At 43.1% G+C, this 12,351-nt stretch overlaps 1 protein-coding gene across 2 annotated transcripts in view; it reads right to left on the bottom strand.

Moving 5' to 3' along the window:
• LOC126354892 (transcription elongation factor, mitochondrial) overlaps positions 1-12,351 on the bottom strand; it is a 51,511-nt gene that overhangs the window by 5,746 nt on the left and 33,414 nt on the right. For both annotated transcript variants that reach the window (XM_050004947.1, XM_050004949.1), the window contains exons 4-5: positions 7,647-7,793; positions 1,817-1,982 (exon numbers count right to left, since the gene is read on the bottom strand). In XM_050004947.1, the coding sequence (XP_049860904.1) occupies positions 1,817-1,982; positions 7,647-7,793 (313 nt within the window). The remainder of the gene's footprint in view (positions 1-1,816; positions 1,983-7,646; positions 7,794-12,351) is intronic.

The raw sequence follows: 12,351 nt of genomic DNA, 5'->3' as shown, positions 1-12,351 counted from the left end.
GAGAGCAAGGTACATGTTGGAACAAATGATACATGTCATCTGGGATCCAAGGTCGTACATAGTTCAGTCTAGTGACTAGCAGAGGGGAGTGGGGAGTGGGGGGTGGCGGGGGTGGGGTGGGGGGGGAGAGGGGGGGGAGAGATAAAAAAAATAAATAAAGCCTTGCACATGGAGTATTAATAAAGCTCACAATTTGGACCATTGTCCACAGAAATGATCATGCCCCTCTGGTTCTGAGTATAGTGGAAGTATTGAAATATAGAAAGCGAAGGTTCTTTGACAAGCTAGACTATGATTTCCTGGGGTTGTGACATTGTGATGAGAACTGTAAGATTCTCACAAATGGGTTAGGTGTGCACTAACAGAAGAGGCCACTACCCAGGCGGCAGATGGTGTAGGACATGCTTGTGTCTGTGTATGTGCGGATGGATGGATGTGTGTGTGTGTGTGTGTGTGTGTGTGTGTGTGTGTGTGTGTGGAATCTTTGTTTTTAATATATTTTTCCCATGTGGAAGTTTCTTTCTATTTTATTTACAGCATATATGGTATGTATGATATACAAATTTTTGTTACTATGTATGAAACAGTTTGCATTATATGTGTGTATTGTTTCATGTATGTATTTGTTTTTCTTGTAATTATTTCACATAAAATATACATGTTCATTTGAACAACATTCATATTTATGGTCTATGAATGGATAAACCCACACATACTATAAAAATGGATCTGCTTCTGTGTGTATGTTCCACACCCCCTCCTAAACCACTGGACCTATTTCAGAGAAACTTGGTGCACATATCACTTACTTTTTGGAAAGAATTGCTGTGGGCGTAAGAACCACCTACCTATCAAAGGGATGGGGGTGAAAAAGCAGAGTAGCCCACGACGTGCATATGCCCTTCCTTTACTCATCCAATATTTTAGAATGATAGCACTTCGTGACTTGCAACATATTTTTTTCAAACTTTTACAAAACTTTATTGCTAACAAGCCCCACAAAGTGATGAAAGGAAAAGAGTTTATTCCTTACTAGATTTTTGGTGTTCGTGCAATAAAATTTAGAAGATTGGAATATATTCATACCCTGGCAATGCCTGGTGCTCAGCTTGTAAATAAATAAAAACATTTCGATATTTAAAACATTCACTGGAAAGTAGCATTAAGAACAAAACCTTCCTATTCTAACTACTGCTTACAACCACTGAGCTCCTACACCTCTTTCATCATGACTTCTCTTCAGTACATTGATGTAGCAATATTACTGGCTACCCACCATTCAAAAATCTTCAGAACTGTCCCTAAGCCTGTTCTTCTTTCATGAACTGTTTGCTTACTTCTACAATTTAGCATTGCGGAATGCCTGTAATTTTCTTTGAGTGATGACCTTCTCCATACATTAACTTCCATATGTGCTCAGCTACCAAAAGATACATGAGACGACAATTTGTTGATTTCAGAGGAGGGAAGGACGCACCAAGTGGAGTGGACACTACTTCTAAAAAGTTAAATAACACAGGACATATTTAAAAAAAAGAATAATGTTCCTTGTATGCCTTGTAACTGAAGAGAAAAAAACTGCTGCAAATACATAAATGGAATGAAATTAGCTGTACACTTCAATATAACCATGTATAATTTAGACAGAAAATTACTTTCCTGTAGCTCCTGTTGCTTACTTTAATATTTAGTTTTTGGACCTATGCCCATACTGTTCAAGTGACAAGCGGTACATGCAGACTCAGTCCTCTACACTTAATGAAAGCAGTAATTAAAAACAGTCGAGAAATCTGTTACATTAGTAATATGATTATACCTCCAAAGGAATTCAAAGAAGATGCACTAAGTAAAGCAATAAACATTGCACGAAGTTGAACTGTCTGAAGTGCACTTAACAAATTCTTTGCCAATTGCACAGGGGTTCCCATTTCTTCCATCACATAGGCATCACAATTAGTAATCTTTTCTGTGATACCTGCAGCCTGAAACATAATTAATTATGTAATTGCAATAATACTTAAGCCTATTATACAGCCAAATCTGAATACTTAAACACCATCTATCACTAGGAATAGCATGCAAAACTAGATCTTTATTAGAACAACAAAGTGGTTGACAATCGAGCTTGGGAGGGATCAATGTTGTCAGTTCATGTTTGTCTGCACTCGCAATATGGCTGCGGCAGCAACAGCTGTGCACTTCCCAACTGGATACATTCAGATTTCCAGTACTGGGTTTGCTTAGCTGGGTGCTAATAGTCTTATCACCTTCCTATACACTTTTGTAACTAGTTTAGGATACCTCATTGAGATCAGGTGTTCTGCTATCGGTCTCTCTCTTTCTAACACGATATTTTGACACCTTACCTCAATGTCTTTACCAAGTGTTCCCTGAGAATGGATGTCTGGCTGACCGCATTCCATATTTATGCTTGGGCGGTGCCTGGAGTTCCGTTTCCCATCTGCTCTGAGACTGGGTTTTTCCTCATCAGTTTGCACCCTTGAGGTGCACTTCTGCATTGCTGCAGGTGTTCCTTATTCCATCTGCACCCACTGTGGCAGTGGCTGCATCATAGTGCTCCATTTTCAATTTGTGCCCATGAGGCACGTCCTATGCAGTCTCGAACACCTGCCGATATTCCCTAAGCCATCCCTGCTGTTGCGGCTGTCTCTCATGGTGAAATCTGTCTCCTGGTGATCTGTATTTGGTCCACACCTGCAAGGCATGCTTCTGTACTGTTCCTGGTGTTCCCAATTCCTTTTATACCTACTGTGGCTGCCTCCTGTGGTGGCAGCTGTCCCCAGATGTTCCTTATTCAGTCCATGCCTGTGTGGCATGTTCCCTGCAGTCTTTTGGTATTGTAGGTGTTCACTGTGCTGTCTGCACTCACTGTAGCTGCCTCTTGCGACAGTGTCAATCTTATGGTGTTCCATATTAGGTCCGCATCCATGAGGTGTACTCCCTGAAACCTCATGCTGCTGCTGGAGTTGCAAGTTACATCCATTCCTGTTGCAGCAGCCTCTTGCAGTGGAAAGTGTCACCTGGTGTTCTGTATTAAGTCTGCTCCCATGAGGCACAATCCATGAGGTCTCAGGTCGTTGTTACTGTTGTTCCATATCTCAACCACACCTGCTGTGGCCATTTCCCGTGGGAAGCTCGGTACTCCACACGTGGTGTGATCCTGTCATTTATGCCTGCAGTTGCCTGAGGTTTATTACTGGAGCCGGGAACTTTTTCTGGTATTTCCATAGCAGTCAAAGTGCTAGATTCCACACAGAGTTGAGTTCCCATCGCTCTTTCCGAATAAGTAGGTTTTCCACCATCTTGATTTCGATCGATTCATTAATGACACTACCCCAGAATCTGAAGGCTTGGGCCAGGATTCTGGTTTTATCATAATTCATGATGTATTCATGTCCGAGGCTGGGTTCTGCTATCGCTGATTTTATGGCCTGCCTGTGTTCCTCACATCTTATGTCCACTGTTATAGTGCTTTGACTGACAAGAAACACATTCACTAGGTATGTGGTGAATACTGGGTTTTCTTAACTCCAAATCATCCTTGACAATTGATTTTGATGGGTGGGTAGAACACACTTTTGATATCTTTCTTTTTTTTCCGATTCTTCTGGTCTTAGCAGAGATAGGCCCAGCATCTGATAAAAAAGCTTCATTCCTGGACTCTTCTTGTTCCTCTTCTGGTGTATCAGATTGACTGGTGGGATGTAACTCTTTGTAGATATCCTTTGTTGAATAGCTGTTGTCACTGAACACTTGCTGAAGATGTTCAAATTCTGTTGTCAAGCTGCCATAGTTAGAAAGTGCGTTGTGTACAAGTGTAATAAGCATCCCAGTCTTCTGTGCTGGGTGATGGCAGCCGTCAGCCTGTAGACATAAATTGGTGTGTGTTGGCTTTTGACAAAGACTGTGGCCGAAGTTGTCAGCTGCCTTCATCTTCACCAAGACACCCACGAATGGAGGCTGATTATTTTTATCACTCTCCATGGTGATCTTTATGCTGTGATGTTATGAGTTCAGATGGTCCGAGATCTCATCCAGTCTTTCCCAGGCGTGGAGCCAGGCGATGAACGTGTCAGCCACATATCCGTAGAAACATGTTGGCTGGTAGGTGGCAGCTGCAAGGGCCTCATCCTCAAACTACTCCACAAACAGATGGCCACTACGGAGATAATGGGCTACTCGTCACCACTCCTTCAGTCTTCTCAAGAATTTGCCTCCACATAGGAAGTACGTCTATGTTAAAATATGTTTGAAAAGATCCAGCGAATCTCCATCATACCTCTCACTGATTGAGTGCGCCCTGGAATGGTTCAATGGAGACAGGGACACCACATCGAAACTGATCATGATATTTGCATCAGAGACATAAAAGTTTTTGCGGCATTTCATGAAGTCCAACAAGTCAGGAATGATGTGGATGCACTTTCCCACATATGGTACTAACATCTTCTTAAGCCAAGTAGCTGTGGGGTAGGCAGCTGCACTGACGTGGCTCACAATGGAACACAGCGGTATTTCTTGTTTATGGATTTTGGTAGTAGTTTAAGATTTTGTGTCATGTGAAAACACAAAGGAAAGAGAAACAATGTAAACAACAAAAACTAATCACCAGTGTTACGTTACCGACCACAAGTGTCGTCTGCAACTGACTGTGGCAACTGGCACCTGAGATAGCAGGGTGATAGTGAACAGCATACAATGGATGACTAAACTTATCCTCTCATTTGTAGCTGCTAAAGGAAGTTGTCCCATATACAACTAGCTGTCAGTCACTTTGTTATTCTGATTCAGGTATAATTTAAATTTACAGAAAATTAAATTTTTAAATCATGGTAATACACAAACAAAAAAAATCATACATTAAACTGTGTGGCTCCCATAACGAAGAATAATCTTCACAGTTATGTAATGAGTTGCAGTGACAGGGAGGCAGGGGGAAAGTTAGGATGGTGAGTGGAAGGAGGGAGGGAGGGATGGAGGGCTAAAGAGAGCAAACTTACAACTCTATGATTTTTCAAATCTTTTTCAACAATAACCTGCTCTCTACAATATTGAGAAGTCATGAACATCCACAATCAAAGAGGAGAAAATAAAATCTCATATCACAATATAATGAGGATGATGACACAAGTTCATTAAGTGTGGTAAAAGAAAAAAGAAAAGACACACATTGTTAAACCCACTTGCTCTCTCCTGCATAAACTATACACTTGTTCCAGTGAGTTATAGTTCTTTATGCCACTATAAAAGTAGCTTCCGTGAAATTTTGCAAAATACTTAATTGAGAAAACAATCAATTTTCTTCTTAGTTCAGGTATAACGAATTCAGTGATCAACTGTCTATAATGTTCTGAGGTCACAGAGTGTTCACTGTATCGTCTTGAGAAAATGTATGGACTGGTTACAGCACACCAGTCATCTTGGTACTATGTAATGGTCCCTCATACTTAGTTTTGGATTCTAACTGTCCCAATAATGACAGTTCTCCTGATTTAGCATGCCATTCAAACCATAAACAAAATAATGTTATCATTTTGCTCAAGTATGGTCTACATTTCTCAAGCCATACTGAACGATTACTGAGGTGCAGTTCAGCTGAGTGTTTTCTGGCAGATCGACGAAGACTATGGAGTGTGGCTTGCTAAACTCTTTCAATATTTTCTGCAATGTGTACTAAGCAAGGAGCCCCTGGCAGCTTCCTTCTCATCACTGTTCCTCATAAACAAAATGAGTTGGCCCAATGTAAAATGGTGTTATGAGTGACAACACTACCTTGTCTCGCAAGATTGAATTGGCAACAAAACTCACACTCAACTGCAACGACAAATTCACTACCACGCACAAAACTATCTTAAGCAAACACATGAAGTTGCGCAGTCCACAGCTCCATGATCTCAACTAAACAAAATCAGGAGCTGCCAAACATGTGACTACATCAGTCCCACCCATTCCTATCTGAGCCTGAATACCACCTGTTTTAAAAACACCCATCCTTTCTGCCTCACGCTGTACATTCAGAATCACAAAAATTAGTTGCCAACATCTTTCTCACCGACAACATGGACTTAAGTCACTTTTGTGCAATCCTATCAGCTTTATTCATTGTTCTGTATGTTGCTTTGACTCTGGAGTATGAGTACGAATCAAATTTCATCAACAGTTACAAACATCTGCAAAAAGACCTACATAGTCACTGAAATATTAGTAGTGCCAAATCCTATATTTAAATTTTCTTCTACCTAACTTTCTGGTCAGATTAAACCATACAAACATCCAAATAATGAGAGAAAAAATTTCAAATGTAAACAGAAATATCATTCCATTAAACATGGCAATCTATCATTTATGTTATGAAACTCATTTGAGGATAATTTTGCTCTCAGTTTGCCAGCACATACTGATGGGAATAAACAAAAACCTGAACATCTACTGGAGATACACATCAAAGCACACACACAGGGGACTGGAGCACCTGAAATTAATGATTCCTTCATTTTTGTTTGAGTATCAGTTGCTAAGATGACTACCTCAGCTGACACAGCATAGGTAATTGCTAATTTTGGCAAAAGAAAATGTATTTAGAAATCTTGTAAACATTATCACTTGTTAAATAAATCATTTATTCAAAAATTCTGTCAAAATAGACATATTCAGAAACTAGCCCGGTTCTTCAAGAATAGAAATCAATGGAAACAATGTCTGTGTCATTTTACTGTAGAACACAAAGTTTGAAAAATGATGGTGGTAACAGTTTAGTAATTGTTATTATCATAACAAAATAATAGAAAAAAGTGGTGAGAGTGAACTACTGGCCATTAAATTTACAACACGAGGAAGGGTAGCAAAATATGAAATTAATCAGTTACTCATACTATTGTGAACTGCAGCCAATAACGCCAATAATGATACTGGGTGTACATCTGCTTAGAGAATCTGCACCACGACAGGCTACTCCAGGTTTCATAGCCAGAGTGGAGCCAATTTCTGAAAGCTGATTCCATTTCCACGTCAAAATCCAGCTACTGTATTTTGTTTGTGGATTTTAACTTTACAGATAATTTATAACAGCAGTAAACATATCCATACCGTTAATACAATTATGACTCTCACTCCTCAGGTATTACCATACAACCAAAACATTGAAACATTCTTCACGAATTAACTACTAACATTTCAAACATAATTAATAATGTATGCTAAAACACATAAACTGTTAGGTCCATAAATCATTTTATATACATTCTTAGCAAATTCATAAAAAACGTAAATGATAGATTGTGAAATTTTACAACACAATATTCTCTACATTTCTATCATCATCTGCATTATCTAGCATTACACAACTGCTTCAAAATTATATCCTCTTTTGATACTTATGATGCCTGTCACTGATACCTTCACAAGCACCAAATTGAACAGGATGTTGTTAAGAAGTGATTTTAGAGTTCTGAAAAGATTTGTCTTAGTGTGATTAGAGAACATATTATTGTCCCTTTATCAATTATTACAACATATAAAATTTCATAAATTATCATCAAATGTTTGCACATTACTTACACAAAATTTATGTCACATGTTTAACACACTGAAAACATATATATACATTTGTAACTGTGGAAACTCACAATCTCAAGCAAATTGAGTGGATGCTGTTTTTTGGACCCAAGATCCAAGTGCTGGAAATTCCATTCCAAGAGATTACCCTCTCTGTCAATCTTTGCCCAAGTCACAGTGTATGGCAAGAAATTAATCCCTATAACATTCTGTATGTTCTGAAAAATAGCAAAACAAATAGGTTTAGTAAACCAGAGCATTCACGTACATGGTTGATGCGGGATGAAGATTTGGAAATGGGGAAGGAGCAAGAGTGTTTTAAAAAAAAGTATACACTTATTTTGCTAATCATTCTACTCAACATAATATGTTGTGGCATTGACAGGTCGCATCGACCATGAATAACATAATCTTTGGGACTCAGATTGCTCATCAGAGCCGCCATGTTAATTTAGTCTGTTCTTGTACCTTGTACTGTGTGCACAAGTATGAGCATTGTCGAAATATATGTATGTGCAGATATAAATGGGGACAGTTTATTCGGTATACCGCTACTCATATCCTGTTCCCATACAGGTGACCCTGATGTTTCTACGTCTTCCGTGACGGGTGCTGTAAATCAACAGGTTATGTGCACACTGCCATGGCCACCTCACCCAACGCTTTGTTCAAAGATTTGGAAGCACAACAACAATCACCGGACCTCTTCATTCCTTCGCCAATGACCGGTTCTATGTTAATTCACAGTGATTTTTTATCTCCAGCCACGTTAACCTCAAACTTTGTCGCTCTACAGCTGTTGAGTGCTACACCGCTAACACAAACAATGGACTCGGGTTTCATATCGCCGGACTGTGCTCGGCAACATGCGAAGTGTGAGGTGCATAATATTCGGAACTGTGCACCGATCGATCATATAATGCTCACAGTGATCTACGTTCGCACTCGTACTTTGACTCTCAACAGGCCGCAACAACTGTTACTGTGGCGGCCTGTGCAGTGTCGCCATTATTGCAAAATGCACCTGGCCACCATCAACTGCGACTTGTTCCAGTTTCGTCTCACTGGCAAACTAATCAAGAACATTTTAGTGGGCACATTTCTCCATGCTCACCCTCAAACCTGTTGCTCAAGTTTTCGACCACATTGGTTCAAGTGCATCATTCAGTGTTTCACCTTCCAATGGTGCCTTACCACACCGACGTGACTTCTCACAAGTTCCACCGATCAGTTATAGCCCAACCTCATGGGGCGTGTTATCAACATTCACGGAGAAGTTAAACTTTGATCATACGAGTTACCGAGGCCCCACCCCCTGCCCCCCACCGCACTCGCAGGAGGCTCTGGTTCCAGGCGCTCAGCCACTCGCCTCTCCCACAGCGCCACCTGTGTCTGCCACACCGGCCTTCCAGCTGTATAGTCTCTCCCGTCACGGACCAGCCAGTTTTCTAAGAGACAACAAAGCGGCCTTCATCCCCTCCCCCAGGTTGTCTGCCGAAGCTGCCACCTTTATACGAGGACAACCCAGTGCCATGGTTTGTGCTTGTCGAACATATTTTCGAGTTGCATCATGTGTCCAATGACAACTCTAAATTCCTGTGCCTCGTCACACATCATTCGGACTTAATTTGCGATCTCCTCCTCTCGCCACAGCCTCCAGCAAAATACAAGTTCGAGAAGAAGACAATTATAGAACGCCTTGCCTGTTCACCACAAGAATTAATAATCAAGATCTTGCACAAGAAACACTGGGGGGACCGAACCCCAAAACAACTCTGGCGCCACCTTCGCTTACTAGTGAATGAGCATACCATGCCGGACATCACACTGTGGGCGGTCTGGTCTGCCAAGCTGCCTACTGACCTACAGATCCACCTGCTACCACACTCCCTTGAGTCAATCGGCTCTCATCTCCGCAACACAGACCAACTGTATTCATTGCTATGACAACACCAGTCAGCTCACCACTCACTGCTAGTTGGCACAACTGCTCCCACTTACTGGGCGTCTGCTCACAGAGGCAGGGCTTGCTCCACCTCCATGCCTTCTACATCGCCTGGCAGCATCCGCTCGCTCTCACCACCACCCGAGCACTCCAGGATCGCCCATGCACCACATGTGCCGGTATACATGCCAGAACAAATCGATGAGGACAAGCCTCCTCCGCTGCCGCAGTCACCACCACCACCACATCCAGCTCATCCGTACTGCTGGTACCACAAGGTTTTCGACGGTAATACTAAGAAGTACTGATTACCTTGCCAGCACACAAAATGCTGAATGCAGAACCTAAAAGATGCCGAGTAGTGTTGGGAACATCACAGGCGTCCTCATACATTGCACTCGTTCTCCCAGCCAAGTGGTCATTGGTACATGACTGACTTTTGTCACAGTTTATTTTCCTAGTTGACACGGGTGCTGATGTGTCTATCATATTTACATCGATGGCTTCCCCTGTCTTTTCACCGACAAGGTCACTTCTACAAGCTGTCAACGCATCAATGTTACAAACCTCAGGCAATTCTTGGTATCGATTTTTTGTTCCATTACAAACTCTCGCTGAACATAGTTCAGGGCTCAGTGCTACACCATCCCACTAACACTCACATACTGTGCTCCTGCACTTATTTTCCATGCTCTGTTTCTCTCACGACATGTGAGTTAGTACACGAGTGCTCCGACCTCGTGGGCGACATTGTTACCTGTGTCACTAACCTACTGTCAGAATATGGCTCAGCGGCACAACTCCATCAGGAAAACAATGAGTTGAAACAATGCAAAACACACACTTACAACGAACTCGTCGCGGCTCGTACCTTGCTGCTGAAGCTGCAGTCCACATTTCCGCCACCTAATCGAGCTTCTCCAGCAGACACCAGCTCGGACACTCATCAGGTTTGTCCAAAAATATTAACTGCATGTGGCGTTTTGTATCTGACTCTGCACCTCCAATGCGCTCACCACGTTCAGAGCCATGTGTTTCAGACAGTGCTTCTAGAGTGCGGTACGACCGTGCCCACTGTGCAGGCAACTGCCCCACATGTTGATAAACATTCCCCCTCTCTCGTGCACCAGCCACATGACTCAGTGGCCATCACTGTTCCACATGACGCCAACGCTGCTCTTGCCCATGCCGGTTACTGAGTGCAAGGTCGACAGCAGACAGTCGCTGAGTGTTCCAACCCGCGACACGCTGCGAGCGCAGCCGCCTCTCCAAACAAGCATACGCTGCATTCACATACTAGGCATGTGACTTTCAGGCTGCCCTTTCCCACTCGCACTAACGGCTAAGCCCCGTCACGCCCCACTCATCCAAAAACTTCGCTTCGGGACAATGACCAGTCTTTTGTGCAGTTCGCAATGGAAGTGGTACTACAGCAATGCAAAGCAGACACGGGTTCCCCTCTTCATTTCTTCTCTAACAAACTATCAACAGCTCAGAAGAAATACTCTGCTTTCGATAGAGAACTCCTTGCAGTCTATGAGGCCGTCAAACACTTCTGCCCCAATGTGGAGGGTCGCTTGTTCTTCATCCTTACAGATCACATAACCCTCACAGATGCTTTCTGCAAGCCCCCGAGGACCCACCCGCTCGGCGTTTCCGCCACTTTGATCTAGTCTCCCAATTCACAATCGATGTTTGCTATATCAAAGGCATGGACAACATCGCCCCAGATTTTTTCTCGTGGATCAATACTATTTCACGCATCACTGACTTATCCAACCTGGCCACCCTACAAGCCTCCGACGAGGAATCTCAAGCTCTCCTCATGGACCCTCAAACATCCCTTGTGTTTACCAAAGCTTAATTCCCCGCCATTGTGGACAAGGTGTGGTGAGAATCTTCTACCGGTACCTTAAGACTGTTACTCCCACCCTCCCTGCACAGGCAAGCCTTCGACGCTCTGCATAACCTCACTCATCCTGGCATCCACGCCACTATATGGCTCTTCTCTGAGCTTTCGATTGGAAAAATATAGAATGGGAGTGTCAGACCTGGGCACGCAGCTGCATCCCCTGCCAAAGCAACAAAATCGGCCGCCGCACCACCCCACCAGTGGGCAAGTTCGACATCCCCCCCAGGTCGTCATGTCATGTACATATTGATCTTATCGGTCCTCTTCCATCAACGGAGGGCCACAGACACATTCCATCCACAATCGACTGCATGTCTCACTGGGTAGAGGCAGTTCCTTTACCTAACATCACTGCCAAGACCGTGGCCAAGGGTTTTATCTCCTCATGGATTGCTAGGTTCGGCTGCCCGACCACCATCACCACCGGCCAGGGTCGGCAGTTTGAGTCTTCTCTGCTCACCGTTTTATGTAACGTCTGCGGCATAAAGAAAATTCATACCACAACCTACCACCCACAAAGCAACAGATTAGTAGAACTGTGGCACAGCACTCTAAAAACGACCCTCAGGTGCCACAACTGCCTATGGTCTGAAGCACTTCCATGGGTGCAGCTCGGGCTCTGTACAACTTTCAAGCCCGTCTTACAGGGAACTATCTCAGAATTCGTTTTTGGGGAGAACCCCGTCCTACCAGGGGAACTCATTCAGCCTCAGGTACCCAAAGATTCCCCCCCTCCCTCCCCGGATTTCATAAGTTGCAAGTGCACTCACTTCAAACATGCATGCCTGCACCTACCTATCAGCCACTCCCCGCCAGACACTTACGTACCAACCACTCTCAACACTTGCTCCCATGTAATGCTGGGAGACGATTCGGTCTAACAACCTCTGCAACCAACTTATCTCGGTCCCCTTAACAT

The sequence above is a fragment of the Schistocerca gregaria genome, chromosome 3 (assembly GCF_023897955.1).
Source record: "Schistocerca gregaria isolate iqSchGreg1 chromosome 3, iqSchGreg1.2, whole genome shotgun sequence".
Lineage (NCBI taxonomy): Eukaryota > Metazoa > Arthropoda > Insecta > Orthoptera > Acrididae > Schistocerca > Schistocerca gregaria.
Note: the sequence above shows the minus strand (reverse complement) of the source record. Positions and strands in the feature narration are given on the sequence as shown.